The 18,537-nt window shown below is 44.9% G+C and overlaps 2 protein-coding genes across 2 annotated transcripts in view; both read left to right on the top strand.

Annotated features, from left to right (window-relative positions):
* The window catches only part of CFAP251 (cilia and flagella associated protein 251), a 36,914-nt gene extending 29,824 nt beyond the window's left edge, over positions 1–7,090 (top strand). Inside the window, exons 19-22 of the mRNA XM_081893254.1 lie at positions 1,492–1,635; positions 5,781–6,009; positions 6,100–6,201; positions 6,791–7,090. Coding sequence (XP_081749380.1) covers positions 1,492–1,635; positions 5,781–6,009; positions 6,100–6,201; positions 6,791–6,960 — 645 coding nt within the window. The 3' untranslated portion in view covers positions 6,961–7,090. The remainder of the gene's footprint in view (positions 1–1,491; positions 1,636–5,780; positions 6,010–6,099; positions 6,202–6,790) is intronic.
* A 1,880-nt stretch (positions 7,091–8,970) lies between these two features.
* BCL7A (BAF chromatin remodeling complex subunit BCL7A) overlaps positions 8,971–18,537 on the top strand; it is a 31,022-nt gene continuing 21,455 nt past the window's right edge. The window contains exons 1-2 of the mRNA XM_081893521.1: positions 8,971–9,218; positions 17,406–17,487. Of these exons, the coding sequence (XP_081749647.1) occupies positions 9,127–9,218; positions 17,406–17,487 (174 nt within the window). The 5' untranslated portion in view covers positions 8,971–9,126. The remainder of the gene's footprint in view (positions 9,219–17,405; positions 17,488–18,537) is intronic.

The following is an 18,537-nucleotide window of genomic DNA, read 5'->3' as shown; positions in this document are numbered from 1 at the left end:
GATACACAGAGATAGGCTTTTGACGAAGTTCCTAATCAGTGGGAAGCTTCATTGAAAGAAAGTGCTCCTTTAGATACCTCACTCCCACATTGTTTCAGGTTTTAAAGTTCAAAAGATATCAGAAGAGCCTGGCTCCTGGATAAGACCCAAGGCACATCCTGTTCTCAAAGGAGCCAACCAGATGCTCATTATGGGAAGCCCAAAAGCAAAGCAGAAGCACAATGGCACTCTTCCTTCTCATGTTCTCCAGCAACTGATATTCAGAGGCTGTCTCAGATACTGGAGGCACTATTGTATTTAAAATTGTGCTTCCAGTGAATGCTGGAGTAATATGTTCCTTGCTGCTGGGTCCCACTAGCAAGCCACGTTCTGTACCAGTTGAAGTTTCCAAATGCTTTTCAAAGGCAGCCCCATGTTTCACCTCCTCCAGATCTAAGTTCCCCATTGAAGGACCCAGAACCCTGGGGCCAGCACTGTTTCAAGATCCAGCCATTATTGCATGTCCAGTTGGTTGCTTTGCACATGGGGTCATTGCATTTTACCATTTATACTTGATCACTTTCCCCCCAACTACATGTTTTTTTAAAAGATGAAACATCAACCGAATGTCAGGGTTCAAGTTTAGAGGAAATGGCTATTAATGATATCATTTATCTAGCTATCTAAATCATCACCCTTTGTGTTTTCCATGCCACAAAACTCAGTGTGCCTTTCTCATAAAATCCGAAAGCTGGAAAAGGTCTCAAAGATCATCTAGTTGACACCCACAGCACCCACAGGCCACTGCTGATGCAGGAAACCCATTACTACAGAATCCCTAATTGGGGGCCATCAAACCTTGCGCTTAATAGCTTCTGAAAAAGAAAGTTGGCCATCTTCTACGGCAACTCATGTAGCCATGAAATCCTTCAAAATGTTTAGTCTAATCCCAATCTGAGCTGATTGGTTCCATTCCTAGCCTCTGGAGCAAGAGAAAAGAAATGTGCTCCATTATGTAAAGGTAAAGGGACCCCTGACCATTAGGTCCAGTCGTGGCCGATTCTGGGGTTGCGGCGCCCATCTTGCTTTTTTGGCCGAGGGAGCCAGTGTACAGCTTCCGGGTCATGTGGCCAGCATGACTAAGCCACTTCTAGCGAACCAGAGCAGCGCACGAAAACGGCGTTTACCTTCCCGCCGGAGTGGTACCTATTTATCTACTTGCAGTCTGACGTGCTTTTGAACTGCTAGGTTGGCAGGAGCAAGGACCGAGCAACGGGAGCTCACCCCATCACAGGGACTCGAACCGCTGACCTTCTGATCGGCAAGTCCTAGGCTCTGTGGTGTAACTCACAGCGCCACCCACGTCCCGCTCCATTATATATGTGGCAGTAAATGAATATTTGAAGGTGGCTACCCAGTTACCTCTCTTAACCATGTGCTGTCCAGGCTGAACAGACTCTGCTCCCTCACCTTCTCCTCATGGGCTGTGTATTACATTTCCCCCTCCTCCAGGAGCTGGAAGACTATTTTTATTATGCTCAGCTGCGTCATCAAGGTATCGACACCATGGAACCAAGAAAGGTGTCCACACACATCCCTTTGGAGCAAATCCCTTTTGTCATGCGCGCCATGGGATTCTACCCATCTGAGGAACAGGTCAGTATTACTACAGGGGAGAGTTGCACAAACCTGTGAGTAAGAACAGAATGGAAGAATCCATCCATTTTGGTTCTCTCCCCACGCAATGCCCCCCCCCCATGTTGGGCGCAACTCGGTGTCACTGTGTCCTGACGTTGTGGGGTGTGCTGGGCACCCACCATGTGGTGCCTAAGATTTGGCACCCCTGTTTAGGAGGGTGTATTATATATGGGGAAATGGCTTGCAAAAAATCGTAAAGCATGAAAAATATTCTATTAAAATATGTATATGATTAGAAATTTGCACTAAATTTCTCAATGTATGCATAAATATACTGACAGTAGTCAGAAACGTTGAGAGCTGAAGACTGGGGAAATTATTCATATAAGGGCCCTGTGCTGGTTTCCTGCCGTAAATTCCACCATTCCAGCTACCGCAGTTTTCGCTCTATAGGACGTACCCGACCATAGGACGCACCTTGTTTTAGAGGGGGAGAACAAGAAGAAAAAAATCTCCCCCTCTCTGTGCAGCGCCCCTTCAGCGAAGCGGCAGGAGAAACTGAGCCCCTTCTATTTTTCCTCCCGCTTCGCTGAAGGGGTGCTGCGCAGCTCTCCCTCTCCCACATTGCCTTCGCCTTCAGTGAAGGCAACCCGAAGCCTCTGGAGCGCAGTGGGAGTTCCCCCTGCACTCTGGAGGCTTCAGGCGGCTATCTTTGAAGCCTGGAGAGCGAGAGGGGTCAATGCGCACCGACCCCCCTTGCTCTCCAGGCTTCAGTGAAGGCAACCCGAAGCCTCTGGAGCGCAGAGGGAGCACTCCCACTGCACTTCGGAGGCTTCGCGTTGCTATCACTGAAGCCAAGGAGCCTACATTCGCTCCATAGGACTCACACACATTTCCCCTTAATTTTTGGAGGGGAAAATGTGCGTCTTATAGTGCGAAAAATATGGTATATGCCTCCCAACACTAAAGGAGTGGCAATTTAAATTATCCGATTATTTGGAATTGGCAAAATTGACACAGAAAATAAGAAATCAAAAAAGTACAAAATTTAGTAATGAATGGGATAAATTTAGGACATATATGGAAATAGAGACAAGGGGAAAATCAAAATGTTAATCAGAAATATATATGTATTTATAAAAATCACAGTAGGCATGAGATAACGCTTACTACGTAAAAAAGTTTATTTTGGAATAGATACAGCAGATAGATAATTAAGGTAACATTATCCGAAATCGAGATAAAGGGAAGTCAATCAATGTTGTTGTAGAATTAATGTAAGTCGAATCGTTTATGTTGTATGTATTTTATGTTTTTCTTTTTTCTTTTCTTGTTTGTTTTATTTATTTTTGTCCTTTGTATGTTTTTGTGAAATACACTTATGCAAAATTTTATATATATATATATATATATATGTATATATGCAGGTTTTGGTGTCCTCGGGTGTCTTCCCGTGTAAAAGTTGGGGTGTCTAGGCGACGTTTCGAGAACATTGGACGTTTTCCAGAACATTGGAGGCTATACACCACACCCCCTCAACAGTATTTATAGGAACTCAAACACTGAGATCCTGCTCTGTTCCAGTAACAAGAAGCCGAAAGCACCAGCCTGAAGATGACGAGTGAGACCTCGTCGAAACGTCGCCTAGACACCCCAACTTTTACACGGGAAGACACCCGAGGACACCAAAACCTGCATTCCTGTACCCGTGAAAATCTACGAAAGCAAATATGTATATATATATATATATATATATATATATATATATATATATATATATGGTATATGCCACCAAAGGTACTGTTCAGGTACTGCAAGCAGTGGTGACTGCAGTGCTTTTTTTTCTGGGGGTACTCAAGGGTACACAGTACTGGTACCTTCCCCACCCCATCCCCAATGCTAAAAGTGTGGCACTTACTGCAACACTTCATGCTGAGTACTGACAACTTTTTTCCTTAAAAAAAGAGGACTGAGTGGTTGGATATATTTTTGACGTGAAATTGGCACAGATACCTGCCATCTCAAGGTAGGGCTGAGAGAGACAAACCCAGAGAGCCACTGCCAGTCAGTCTAGACAGTACTGAGCTAGATGGACCAAGGGTCTGATTCTGCTTAAAGCAGCAGCTTATGTACTGAGCCAGATGGCACTGCATTGAAGAGAAGGGGTTTCCAGGGAGACCCAAAAGCTCCCTTTGTAGGTTTTCTTGTGCATGCCTATTTTTTCAGAGCAATCCTATAGACAGTTGCTCAGAAGCAATGAAAGTGTGCATCAATGATTGCAGCTGTATCTCTTCTGTCACTTAGGGATGGTGGAAACCACCAAAGGGCATTGCTGGCAGGTAGTCCTGAGGGTGGGAGAGACAGGGACAGAGCAGAAATAGTAGCAAAACAAGGTGAACGTTGTGGAAGCCCCACTGAGCAAGAAGTGTCCTTGTTTCAGGATTGCACATGGCTGTGGAGACAGTTCAGCCCAAGCAGCATCTTCCTTTTGCAGCCGCTGTGTGTGCCTGTTGGTGGCAGAAGGACAGGAAAAGCTCTTCAAGGGTGACCAAACATGTAGCCCAGTTCCCTGCGCATTGTAGCGTAGCGGGGAGGGTTCATGGCCTACTTCCCTCCGCTGAGCAGATATGCGCAGGCACAATAAGAACACCGCTGGAGCTGCCCCACTTTTATGAAACAGCCAGAGGGTGTGAAAAGCAAACCAGCTCTTCTCCCCACCTCACTGATCCTTTGCGACTCCTTTCCCCCTATGCATGTCATATCCTTGGGAAAATGCCTCTTGGGGATGATGAGGGTCATGGAGAGAAACTGATATTTCTAATTTTATGGCGGGAGCATAATTATTATAATAGCCTTGCAAGTGGCGTCACCTCTCTTCTTCCTTCTCATTCATAAATCTATTTTCACTCCTAACAGCATCTGTGTTATCAGGACCAGATCTGATTATCTGGTATCTGTGGCTGGTAAATCACCGTCTCTGTTTTTCCTTTTCAGGAGGTTTTTATTGAGAGGTGTGTGTGTGTGTGTGTGTGTGTGTGTGTGTGTGTGTGTGTGTGTGTATTATTTGGTTTCATAAAACATATATGCTACTTGGTTGTAAAAAACATCAAATTGGTTTTTTAAAAAAGAATAAAGCAATAACATTACCAGTAAAAACAACTAACAGCAGATTAAAATGCACATCAACTTTCCACATATCTGGGGAAGCCTCTCTAAACAAAAAAGGTTTTTACCAGGTACTGAAAAGAGTCTAGTGACAGTGCCTGCCTGATGTCAATATGCTGGGGGTTCCAAAATGTAGGTGCTTCCACACTAGAATTTGGATTCCTTATAAATTCAGAACACCTGTAACAGTGCCAGTTCTGCAGATTAAAGCAGTTGAGTGGGCATATAGCAGGTTACTAGAGAGAGGCAATTCTTCAGCTTCTACCCCAATACCCAAGTTTCTAAAAGTTAAATCTCTAGTTGCAGAAGGTGCTTCATTCTCTAGGGCTCATACCTGTTAATGCATGTACATGAATTCCAAGCTTGCATCCCCTTAAGCTCTTTTAACACTGCTGAAGTATGGTTTCCCCACAATTATGTGGAAGCAGAATTAAAACAGAGGTTCCACACAGCATTTGCTTGTTCATATACCCTAATATTAAACCATGGTTTAGTTTTATGTCTGAAAAAGGCCGTTTGTGCAAACAATGCTTTGTATGGTTTTTCTGCTTTTCTGGACAATTCTCAGATGCTGCTCCAAACAGTGGCCCACAAGGGTGGAGCAACATTAGAAACAATGGTCTGTTAATTCAGATGTAACAGCAAAGCAGTTTGCTTAGACTGAACTGTATTGTATTTGTATATTCTATTGATTTTGTAAGCCACCCGGCAGACTTTGGTACACAGATGGCATAGAAATGGAACAAATATATATTTGGACATCATTGCAAACAGCGGCAGCCAAATGGGTAAGACTCAGAGGAACATCATGCAAACCATTTTATTCCCAATCCTTCTGAGCATGGGTTGGAGGGCTGGGAAATGTGACCTCTCTAGGCGGCAAAGTGTTCCTTTTTCAGTGGCCATGAAATGTCTTTTATTGTTGCCTTCGCAGAATGTCAAAGCATTCCAGTGGCGTCAGCATCTCTGTTTACAAAGGCACATTTTTATTCCTTTAGATTGAAGACATGCTAAATGAAGTCAAATTCAGTGAATATCTTGAGACCGGCATGCAAGTGACCGACATCAACTTAGGCGACTTTATCAAGCTGTATGTGAATCACCGGCCTGCCTTTGGGCTCTCACTAAAAGAAATAGAAAATGCCTTCCAAGTGCTGGGCTATGAGAATGAGAACAGCGAGGTGGCCATTAGTAGGGATGAACTGCTGCTGCTGCTACAACAGAGAGGTGGGCCTCAACCCAGAGGAGGGCAGCATTGGCCCCAAAACGGATTTGTCACAAAGCTAACAGGTTGTGTTTTTACCTTATTTGACCCAGGAGAGCATTTCACAGAAGAGGAGCTAGCAGAGTGCCTCACCACTTTGCTGGGTGCAAATCCTGAGGGGGGCCGCTCAGAGGTTGGCACCTACGACGCTACAGGTACTTGGCTACAGCAGTGGCAGAGGAACCGTCTCTGGCACCTGGGGCGGGGTAGCCCATACGGAGTGCGCATGTGCGGCATCCTGCACGTGCGCACTCTGTACGGAATGCCACATATGTGCAGTTTGTACGGGATGCCACACTCTTTATAGGCTGCCGCACATGCTGTATGGGTTGTATAGGTTGCCGCACATATGCAGTCCATACGGGCTGCTACTTGCATGGTGTCCATATGGGCTGCCGCTTGCACGGCAACTGTATGGAGTGTTTACGTGCGGCATCCCGTACGGACTGTGCATGTGTGGCATCCCGTACAGAGTGCGCATGTGCGGCATCCTGTACGGTCGCTGCACATGTACAGTCTGTACAACCGCTCTACAGCTGGGGGGAGGCAGGGGCCATCTTGTCACCCCCCGCCCCCCCACTTTGTACGCCCCTGAGGTTCACTTACTGTGAAAACATCAGCAGAATGAATGATGTGTTTGCAGCCTAGTGTAAGCTGTTGAGGGGAGAGCCCGGTGTAGACGCACCATCGTTATCTCTGTTGTCCTGAATCCTAACATCCATTTCAATGCCTCTCGCCTTTCAGGTGCAGATGCCTTTATTGAGGAAGAAATTCCAGAGGAAATCACAGCGACGCACTTCATAACAGACATTCTTGACTTACCAATTCCTGAGCCGAGACTGACAGAGACGGAAACAACAAAGACCACAAATGAACCTGAATCTGGGAGCAGCACTCTGATCATTAAATCTTAATGGCAGCTGATTGTTCTTAAGCCTTAAAAAGAAAACACATTGCTGTAGCTGCATTAAAAAAAATTATTTTTTTGCATCCCTTTAGAAATTGTATTTTCTTTTCAAATAAAAATTATGAGAGCCAGGGTCATGGAAGATGAAGGATTTTTTCTGGTGATAACAGAATACCGTATTTTTCGCACCATAGGGCGCACCGGACCATAGGCCGCACCCAGTTTTTTGGGGGGGAAATAAAGGGGGAAAAATTATTTCCCCCCCAAGGCGCGGGACTGGGGCGGGGGAAGCTCGAGCTTCCCCTGACCCCAGCCCCCAAACAGGCAGCTCTCTGCAAGCCGTGGGAGCGCTCCCGCCGCTTGCGGAGAGGTCTGCGAAGCCTGGGCGCGCTGAGCTCAGCGCACGTAGGCTTCGGCATGCAGGCAAGTCTCCGCAAGCAGCGGGAGCCCAGCGCTGGGCTTCTGCTGCTTGCGGAGAGGTGTGCGAAGCCTGGAGAGCGTGAGGGGTCGGTGCGCACCGACCCCTCTCACTCTCCAGGCTTCAGCGAAAGCCTGCATTCGCACCATAGGACACACACACATTTCCCCTTCATTTTTGGAGGGGAAAAAGTGTGTCCTATGGTGCGAAAAATACGGTAAATGATGGTAAGGAGGGATCTGCAGCCCATGATAGGAAAAGAGGTGGCAAGGGAACACCTAGCTGCATCACTCTCTTGACTCATGTTAAGATTGTGGTCCACCAAGACCCCTCGGTCCCTTTCACATGCACTGCTAGTAAGCCAGGTGTCCTTCGCCCTATATTTGTGCATCTGGTTCTTCCTGCCTAAGTGCAGAATCCTACATTTGTCCCTCATGGAATTCATTTTGTTACTTTGGGTCCAGTCCTCCAATCTGTTAAGGTCATTTTGAATTCTGATTCTGTCTTAAGGCATTAGCTACACACCCCCAAGCTTGGCATCATCTGCAAAATTGATGAGCACACCCTTAGTTCCTTCATCCAAGTCATTTATAAAGACGTAGAACAACAACGGGCCCAGGACAGAACCCTGTGGCATCCCACTGGTCACTTTTCCCCAGGATGACAAGGAACCATGAATGAGCCTGGGTTAGCGGGTGCAAAATACTTGCCTGGCCCTGGCAAACCATGCTACACCACTCGCTCAAAGGACACCTGCATACTTATTAAACTGACTTGACAAGCAGCTTCTATACAGCACAAATCTCCCAGGTCTATGCATTATTTTAGTTCATTCATCAGCTACCTTCCGTACAACAATCTTAAGGCGATGATGTATATAACAAGAAAGTGTGAGTGAAAAACAAAAAATTCAGTAGGATACAGGGACAATGCAAGGTGCATTTAAAAGCAAAACAGGCACCACACGAAGCAGCCCCTTGTCGTGAACCCGCTTTGAGACCGTCCGTGTTTGTGTTACAATAGCTGTGTATACATTTTATGAAGGAAATAAATTCTGAGGTAAACTCATCCAGCTGGAAAAAACCAGGTGGGACACAAAAGGGGTGGGGGTGGGGCGGGAGGAAACCCCCAAGCGCAGGCATAGGCAGACTCGGCCCTCCAGATGTTTTGGGACTACAACTCCCATCATCCCTAGCTAACAGGACCAGTATTCAGGGATGATGGGAGTTGTAGTCCCAAAACATCTGGAGGGCCGAGTTTGCCTATGCCTGGCCAAATGTTTCGGAGGGAAGCGCAGGCATCGCCGCGTCCGGCCAAGGGCGCTCGCCTCACACGGAGTTGCGGCGCAGCGCCGCTTCCCTCAGAGGACAAAAGCGCAGGAACGCCCCTCCCCCCGCCCCAGCCGCGTTCCCGCCCCCTCGCCTTGGGGGCGGAGCTAAGGGCGCGCGGGCGCGCGTCCGCCTATCTGGCGCCTGCGCAGTGCCCCGCTCGGCTCACCTCCTCCCTCCCTCCGGGGCGGAGCCAGCGAAGGCTCCTCCGTCGTGCGTGCGTGCGTGCGTGCGGGGGCGCTGCCGCGGAGCGAGCCGAGCGAGGACGGAGCTGCCTCCGCCTCCGCCTCCTCCCGCTCCCAGCCTCTGCCGGTGCGGGCCCAGCAGTGCGAGAGGGAGCGAGCGAGCGAGCGAGCGCGGGAGGGAGGGAGCGCGCCAGCCAGCCGGAGTCCGGGCTCTCCCTCGCGGCGGCGGCGGCGGCGGCAGCATGTCGGGCCGGTCGGTGCGGGCCGAGACCCGCAGCCGCGCCAAGGATGATATCAAGCGGGTGATGGCGGCCATCGAGAAAGTGCGCAAATGGTGAGCGAGGCTGAGCCGCAGGGAGGAGAAGGAGAAGGAGGAGGCTTTGTTTTTGTCTCGAGATTTATTTCTTTTTGGGGGGGGTGGAGTGAGGGAAGGAGAAAGGGGATAAAGGAAGAGGGGCGGCGCGGGGGTGTCGGCGCCCCCCCTCCCCAGACAGGCCAACATTTCTCCTTGCCTCCGAGTAGGTGGGTGGGAGTCCCATTGTGAAAACACCCACACATGGGGCCTACTCATCTTTTCTCCCCCCCCCCATATGTCTTACCCCCCCCTCCAACATGTCTTCTGTCTCTCCCCTCCCTCAGTTTCCACCAGATACCCTTCAGGGCTTTCTCCTTCTCGCCCCTCCGCCCGCTCATTGTTGAACCCCCAGGCTCCCCCCCCATCCAGTTCCTAGTACAGACCCCTTAGTGCTATCCCTCCTGAGTCACCCCCTCCCACCCCATCTATTCCCCCCAAGGCAGCTCCTCCCAGCTCCGTCCTCTTGGGAGGCTTCTCCCCTCTTGCACATAAGTTGAGCACACACCGCAGCAGCAGCAGCGTCCCCACATCCTCGGGGCTTTTCTCCCATCTCCTTTTCCCTTGGCTTTCCCCCTTCGCCTCTTGGTGCTGTGCTGGTTCTCTTCTTTCTATAGATCCCCTAGAGTTGCTTAGTGAGACTCCCTCCAAGACAGCCTTGCACACTTACTTCTTGGACCCCCTCCCCTTTGTTGTGGTCTCCCCCCTTGTGGTCGGCTAGAAGTCCCCCAGGCACCTCCTTTTTTCGGGTTCTTTTTCTGACTTCAGTTTCTTATGCATATATTTCTTTGTCCTTCTCCCTCCCCCCTCTCAGTCCCTTGGGTTTTTTTGTCCCACCCCTTACCCTTGGATGGTTTTTGCTCAGCAACCCCACCCTCAACTTCTTGAATGGCAAAGTAGACCGTGAGGGTCATCTATTCCAACCCCCTGAAATGCAGGAATCTTTTGTCAAATGTGGGGTTCTCGAACCCACAACCCTGTGTTTAAGAGTCTCATTCTCGACGGACTGAGCTATCTCTGATCTTCTGTATCATATCTTAGTGCACTTTGGGTGCCTTTTCTTTTACAGATACCTGGGTCTTTCCCCTTCCTAATTTCTTCCTATTTTCCTCCACTGTAATTATTTTAAGGTTTTCTTTACCCATGTCTAGCCCCCCCCCCATTTTTCACTGTTAGATCTTCTTAAACCTCTCCCTTGGTCTTATGTATTTCCTTCCACCTGTCTCTTTTCTCTCCCTTGCCCCTTTAGACATAAACTCATTTGGCAAATGCGTTGCGATGGATTCCTTGGTTGGCCTCCATTCAAGCATCTTCTGTCAACTTTCTTCTTGTCCTCACTCTATATTTCCCCAAGTGATGCTTCCCACACCCACTGGCTTTGCTCCCTGTTGTGTGAAATAGATCGATATTCTCACCATTCCACATCCTGTTCGGCTAAATCTGGCAGCAGGCAGAGAAGGGCTTCTCTCTCCAAACTCTTCTTTCCTCTTTGAACCCAATATGACCTCTTCCCCTCCCAACTGCCCCTTGACCTAGATTTGAAGCATTCTTAGACCAGTCATTTGATTTTTTATATATCTAGCCCAGGACAGGCTCTTCAGTGTCTTGGGCAGATCCTTTTAACTGGACAGAGACTGAATCTGGGGCCTGTGACTGTGCTCTAGCCTCTGCAGGTATCTCGTGAGCTCTTCTCCCTTCCATGAATTTTACAGGCACTCTTTACCACCACTTTGTTCAGTGTGCGTGCTACTGCTTTCTGCGTCTATTCACCCAACATATTTCTTAGAATGTGCATGGCAGCACCTTCCCAATATCCTCTTGGTGAGCTGTCTCCTGCTTCACTGTGGGGGGGGGGGCAGATCCCTCTTCTGCACACTCCAATGATCATTTGCTGTTGTAGCTCCTTTTATCCTTCTTTCTGATACCCCCTGAAGTGTAGTACTGCTTCTGTTTGGCTCCCTTGCGCTTTTGTTTGGTTGGTGAGAAAGATAAGAATGTGCTTTGTGAAGTGTGATCTGTGGGTATTTCCTTTTTTATTTTATTATTAATTCAGAAGGGAGAGTATATTATGGTGAATAGGCAGACATCAGATGTGACTTGGATTCCCATCTTTCTTTCAAAATCCTCATGCACCTTTAAGTGTGAATGGTTGTTTTAAATGCTTTTCACACATTTCAGAGGAAATCTTGAAATCCTAGGTAAAGTTTAGAATGCGTATGTGCTCAGATAGTTTAATGGGAATGGGTCAACCAAGTGAACGTATTTTAAAGATTTTTAGTTTTGTGCTACAAATCACATTGGTTCCAGCTTGTATTGTTTAATTCTAAAATCTGAGTGGAGCTATACAGGGAGGGTGTAATTGCTACTTGAATTTGTTTGAAATTATATAATTAAAGGTTGTAACCTTGGTAGAATTGCCCTCTTTTGTTAAATCTTTACAACGTTTTAGCATTTTATTCTTTTGTGGGGTTTTTGTGTAGTTTTTATTGTGAAAATCATTGTGGCACAGCTAAACAATACAGCGAAATGGTTATTGAAGCACAATAGGCAATCAGTGTGCAGTTTGGTATTTTTGGATCAGATAACATAGTATGAATGTAATTCAAGACAGGCTTATTTTGTAAAACAATGTGATTGAGTTTTTGTTACACCAATGCACAGCTCATAAAAAGCAGAAATCATTGGATTCAGGGGTTTTGTGTTGGATAAAATAGTTATTCCATAGGTATATATTATAAACAAGCAGAATACAGAAAAATCGGTTAGTATCCTTCTTTTCTTCCCAGAGTGGATGATTGCAGTTTTAAAAGATGTTTGTGAGCAGTCCAGTTCAAATTGTAATGGGCAAATAGCTAAAAAGTGTCTTTTCTGATGCAGACTGAGAAGAGGAATTCAAAACAGAAATCCAAGCCATTGTGTTGAAAAGCCGAAACACTGCCAGCCTTGTAGTCTTAATGATAGTACAAAGTTCTAGGAATAATGCTTTTGTTGTGCGCTTAAGAAAATGCACTTCGCTGGCACGCACTTTTAGGAGCCTAACATAATGCAGGGAGAAATGGTGATGCTCGTTTTCAGCATCATTGTAGCTGGGTGCTTGATGCTCCATTTGTTTTTTCAAGGCAAGTGTGCGTCTTGTTTCCTTTTGTCGTTCTTTGCCAAAAGTGTGGAGAAGAGAAAATTGGAGCCTTGCTTCTTGTTTAACAAATAAGTCAAGTGAAACTTTTTTGCCAGCATCTTCTGTTGTCATAGCAACTGTGCACAGGTGATCACACTGGCTCATTCCTCCAAGAGCAGAGTGATGGGGAAAGCCATAGAAATTTTGCAGACTTCAATCCTGACATAGCAGCCTTCCAGTTGCTGTGGGAAACCTAGTCAGATCCTTGTTCATGTCACAAGTTTATGTAGATCTTGTTCTTCAGATGAACAATGTAGGACCCCTCCCCCTCTATTTTTCCCATTGGGGAACAAGAACAAGAAGAAATGTACAAACCTTTACTAATGTGCAGTGAAAGGTTGGTGGATATTTCTGTATTCTGAGATGAAAGATTGTTGGCATGAAATTTAATGTCTTTACATGCCTTCTGTGTGCTGCACTGTATTGAAGACTTCAAGCTTGCTATTGCTGAAGACACTTTGTGTGGTATGGCACTGGGTCCCAACATACGTTGGGCCTTCTCAGTAGTGGCCCCCGCCCTGTGGAACACCCTCCCATCAGATGTCAAGGAAATAAGCAAGTATCCTATTTTTAAAAGACATCTGAAGGCAGCCCTGCTTAGGGAAGTTGTTAATAATTAACGCTGCATTGATATTATTATTATTATTATTATTATTATTATTATTATTATTATTATACATTGCATGCACATGTGTATGCAGAATGAGAGAGAGAGATGGTGCTGGAGGAAGAAAAACCCGCCTGAAGCAGTCATGGCAAAATAGCAAAACAGACCAGGCATATACTCTCACTGGAAGGTTGTTGCAGGCAAAATGTTCTACAAAAAGTTATTCCATTGCTGTTACCAAGTGTGATTAATGAATGCTGGCAAACTTGGGGAACCCAGTAGTTTTAGCAGTCATTGGCTACCTTTGATGGTTCAGGTGTTTGGATCACTCTCTGCATTCATTCAGTCCTAAACCATTGAGAAGAGACAAGTCCTTCTCAATCAGCATGGCTACTGACACTGGTTTCTTCAGCCTCCAGTCAAACATCTGCTTGAGACAGAAAGGTTTATTGTTCAGTATTCATGTGGCTTGATGGTGTTGATTGTCTGTGGCTTGATGATTAGAGAAAGATTTTTTTCCTTCTGAGGCACATGGATTTCTGGATTTCTGCTTGTTCAAGGTGTGCATCTGTGTCGGCGATGCAGCCTTCTATTCATCAGGTGGATACGCTATAGCTTTGAAAACTCAAAAGTTGTATCTTAGGCATGAGGCTAAATAGGGCCTTGAAGGCAACCTATGATGAAAATGATTTATTTCAGTGCCAAAGTCTGTTGAGTATTTCTCATGTGTATGTGTTATGTGCACCTTTTTATTTGATATCTGTATGGATGGTGCAGGCCAGAGAAACCAGGTGATCCTATTACTAGTAGAAATAGTTGTGTTTAACAATGTGCTTGATCATATTGATGTGAGTGATGCTTAGGCATATCTAATTTACTCTGGCTTGTGTCCATAACCAGTTTGTAGAAGGATTTTTATATTAATCTACCTTTTCCTTAGGTCCATATTAAGATAATGTGTTAAACTAGAAAAGTATGTCGCTTTTTATGCATAACTGAACTTGAGATTAAAACATGCCTCGATTTTAAAGAAGCTTAATTTGACCAAGATGTGAAAAATCATTGGGTTAGTTTGCTGAAATGGTGTGGTGCAGTTAACCAGATCTATGGGGGTCAGTTTCTGTGCAAAAGTGGTACAACCCGATCTGTTTGCACTGCTGTATACCTAATCCTAGCGCACCCCCCAAAATCTTTATCCACAAGTGTAGCCGTCCCTGACCCTAGTTGGCCTCCTCCAGCTTCCCTGGAAGAAAACAAATGTCATTGTGCCCCCTGATAGGCCATTCACAACACAATAGAGAAAGGTCGAGATAAACTAAGAAACAGAGGTACTACTGCCAAGTGAAATACTTAGAGGGAGGAACAAATATTAGAAAGTGTTAATTTTAAAATACTGATGGTGATGGTAGGTAAAAAGAAGAAATACCCATCTTAAGTAGCCATGGGAAATAGTAAAACAGATCAGATAGCAGCCTATGTGAAGTAAAATCCTAATCCTGCTCTAAGAAACTGCTGATTTCCCCTGTTTTTTCTTTATTATTCAAGATTACAGAAGGCATATACGTCCCTAAGTATCATTCATACAAATTATAATCCATATTGCGCTGAGCAGGCCCTATTCCATGCATACTACCCCATGCAGATTTTGGTATATCAAAAATGTTTGTAGAATGGGGAACTACGTAATTAAAATAGAGTGCTTCCAGTTAGATACTGCTTTTTGAAGGACAGGTCAGTGAAGCAGCATTGCTAAATTGGAGAAACTAATTATCTTTTTGCTAAAATTTGTAAGCTGTCATAGTGGCTGAATAGGACATACTGTTCAGTCATACCTCGGCTCCCAAACACCTTGGGAGTCAAGCGTTTTAGCTCCTGAACGATCGAAAACCGGGAGTTTTCCAGTTTTCGAATGTTCTTTCGGAAGCCGAACGTCCAACGGGGCTTCCATGGCTTCCTGCAGCCAATCAGAAGCCACGCTTTGGAAGTCGAATGTTTCAGAAGTCGAAGAGACTTCCAGAACGGATTCTGTTTGACTTCCGAGGTATGACTGTACTGGGACATAGTGTTTCTATTCCATATCCTTACCAGTATCTCTATTCCCTCATTCCCTGATTCTTCAAGCGTTCTGTCCCTTGGCCCAAACCCAAAGAACCGTGCAGCTAACACTGCATGTTCAAGGGGACTTTGGACTTGTATTTCTTAATAAAGCAATGGGAAACTGCTTTTGAATCTTAAGGAAGTTTCGTAAGAGGCATGGGATACTCAAAGAAGATGTTAGTCTGCTGGGCACATCTCAGGCAGCTTGTTAAATCTTGTTTTTTTCAGCATATGTAGACCTGAGCTCAGTGCTCTTGATCATCTACATTAGTGGTGGGGGACCTCTAGCCTGGGGGCCAAATGTGACCCTCCAGGCCCTTGTCACTCTTCCTAGCCACACCGTTCACTGCCCCTTCACCTCCTTCTGGAGTGTTTTTGCCTGGCTGGAATGTGTCCTGGAGCCCTGATAATGTCCTCTGCTTACCTGGAAAGAAGATAGAGAGGGATGTGTGAGTGTGTAGACTAGCCAATGGGTAAAATAGCTCTCCCTTGCACTGGCAGGTGACCCCCAGATTGTTGCCCACAAGGAAATGTATCTCTTGAGCCAAATAGAGTTACGTCAAATCAACATAATTAAATGAAGACTCTCAAATATCAGGGATAACTTTCACTCTAGATTTTTTTTTTTTAAATACTAATATAGGTTTCCTCCTGTATTCTACAGTTGATCCAGTGAAGATGCTGTTTGTGGCTGCTTTGAGATGCTAACAGGTATATTGAACTTTTGGTTTTCAAATGCAGCATCTCTAAATACATTGTGGAACAGATTCCGTTTAAATGTTGTTTTTATAACTAGAAATACTTACACAGGTGTCTTGTGTTCAAGAGAACAGCAATAGGTTCATTCTTCCATTGGCTTAATTGCTTAATTACATTACACATGCAGCCTTATGTAAACTGCTGAAGAGCTCTTTTTTGATTAAGCGGTCTATAAATTTTGTTAAATAACAAATTACGTTTAGAACTCAAATTTAGAGTGCGTTCTACTTTAGTGATTTTCTTTCAGTAGTAGGTCAGTGCATTGGATTTCAGAGCACTGATAAACATTTCAGAGCATTGAGCTTTAGGAATGGAGAATGGCTCTGTTGGATCAGAATGTTGATATAATATATAAAATACATGTTTTCAGAAACACCATTGTAAGAAATGCTGCTGTAAGACACTATACACTTTTATGATGTGGATGGCCCCTGTTTCTAGATAGTCTTTGTCCACCCTTTTCTCTATGATGAATAGCTAGTAGGTGAAATAAAGCTATGGGGGGATTGCTGCTAATTTTCATAGTGTCTCTCATTTAGAAACAAAAACAAGCTTTGTGATATCACAGAAATGATAAATAGATAATTTGGACCTCTTTCCATTCTATTGTTGTTCTTAAAATTCCACTAAACCTCTCACATTCTGTTCTACATATTAATACTTCTGGCCCACCAGGGAATCTTCTTTATCCCCTTTCCAGTGTAGCTGCTTTTGTTACTCATACTTGCTGGGACTTGCAAGGAGTTGACTTCCAGTTAACAGCACATGTATGTGTGCTATATCATACGGAAATTTAATGGGGTGCTTCAGACATAACACAAGACAGTGGTTTGGCATTGATCGAGTGAAGGGTGAGCAGTTTTTGGTTTGGGGGTGCCTCGCATGAAGTGATTACCTGGTTTGAGGCATACCAGGGCTTGCTCATTTGCCTGAACTGGCAAGCTCTGGTTTAGCATTTGAGTTTCATGTGTCATGTATCCTTCCAAAATTTTCCTTTCTAAGCCTGACAGCCTCCCATTGTAGAAAAGCTCTCCAGCTGCCACCAGCTGCTTGGGTTTTGCAGAGGGGATTGGAGGGCATACCTACGCTGCCATGTGGTATTCCTGTCTCTAGGAGTTTGGAGTTAGTTGGTGTACCTTTATACTTTGAGAAACACTTAAAATTGATTTCGGTTACGTTTCCCCTCAAATTAGATATTATCTGCTGTTGTGACGTACTAAATGACCAAAAGATTGTGTGCAGTGCATGTGCTCTCTGAATGGGTAGATCTCTCTCTCGCTCGCTTTGTCACTTTTGCTTGTTGGGCTGTGCCAACAAGAACCCTCAAAATGGCAGAGGTATCTGCTGGTTTTAAAAGATAACATGTCTCCTGTATTAAATGCAGACAACTCTACACATCATCGTATGTTCTCAGGTCCCTAGAGAACATACAGCCAGTTTGAATAGGTTGTTACAGACCTTCCACAATATATACTTCCTCGTCACTTTTTAATGTGCTATTTTGAAACTAACATGTGTTATCTTTTTGTAGGGAGAAGAAATGGGTGACGGTTGGTGACACATCCCTCCGGATTTACAAATGGGTACCAGTAACAGAGCCCAAAGTAGATGATGTAAGTATTTCAAGCAGTGTTAGAAACTGAGATATAAAAGCCAGGAGCCCGAATGGCTCCTGGAACCTGGCTTATAGGTTCCAAAAGCAGCATGGCTAGTTGCCGTCTGCCCCCCCCTCCAAATGCAGAAGCACTTTTTATTTTTTTATTTTTAAAAACATGAACTAATACACAGTTCAGTGACACATTGTTAATTTCACATGTTTAATAGCAGTTCTTAATTGGATACCACAGTTAAGGGAGGTGGGTGTGGGTGGGCTGAAATGACATGAATACTTTACAGTTTGTTTACTTATGAAAGCAGTACCACAATGGAGCCCCTTGCGCATATCAGAAGGCTTCAGGGAAGTAGCATAGAAAAAGGGGATAGCAGCTGCCCTAGCTCTTCTGCAGTGGAGATTTATTTCAGGCTACTGGAAATCTCAACTTGGTCGCTAGGTGGTACTCTTGAGTTGCAAAAACTACTGGCGATGGGTTAATTTCGAACACTGATTTCAATATGCCTTGCATATAACTGGAGGAAATGCATAATAATCTTCAGAAAACAAGAAGATTGACAAAGTTGTGAAAAAAAGCTAGAAAACACATAGCTTCTTGATTAGGCTTGAGTGTGCGTGTGTCTAAATAGGAATAATGGGAGCACATCTTTCCCTTCCTTTTGGGCTTCTGTCTAATCATGTGTTTTAAAATATCAGAAGCTAAAAAGAATTCCTGTTGGAATGAAACTTGCAAAATATTGTATTGCCTAGTGTCAGCGCTTAATTGGAATGCCTGCATCAGAATGACTGTTTGCTGTAATTATAACCACTTTATTAATGTATTTATTTATTTTTTAAACTGGCTATGAGATCTCCAGAACTGGTACCTAACATGCAACTTTACAATTAATGATACATTAGCATCATGGAAAGTTTATTTTAAAGTCAAAAGTTTCCTGGAAATATACCCTCCATTTTTCATTATTGCTATTCTGTCTATGCAGAGGCGTTTAGAGATTGCAGTGTTGAAAATTGCGTCCTTTAATCATTTTGTAGGCTGTGTCTACAATAC

This window comes from Podarcis melisellensis (assembly GCF_964234715.1).
Source record: "Podarcis melisellensis genome assembly, chromosome: 16".
Classification (NCBI taxonomy): Eukaryota; Metazoa; Chordata; class Lepidosauria; order Squamata; family Lacertidae; genus Podarcis; species Podarcis melisellensis.
Note: the sequence above shows the minus strand (reverse complement) of the source record. Positions and strands in the feature narration are given on the sequence as shown.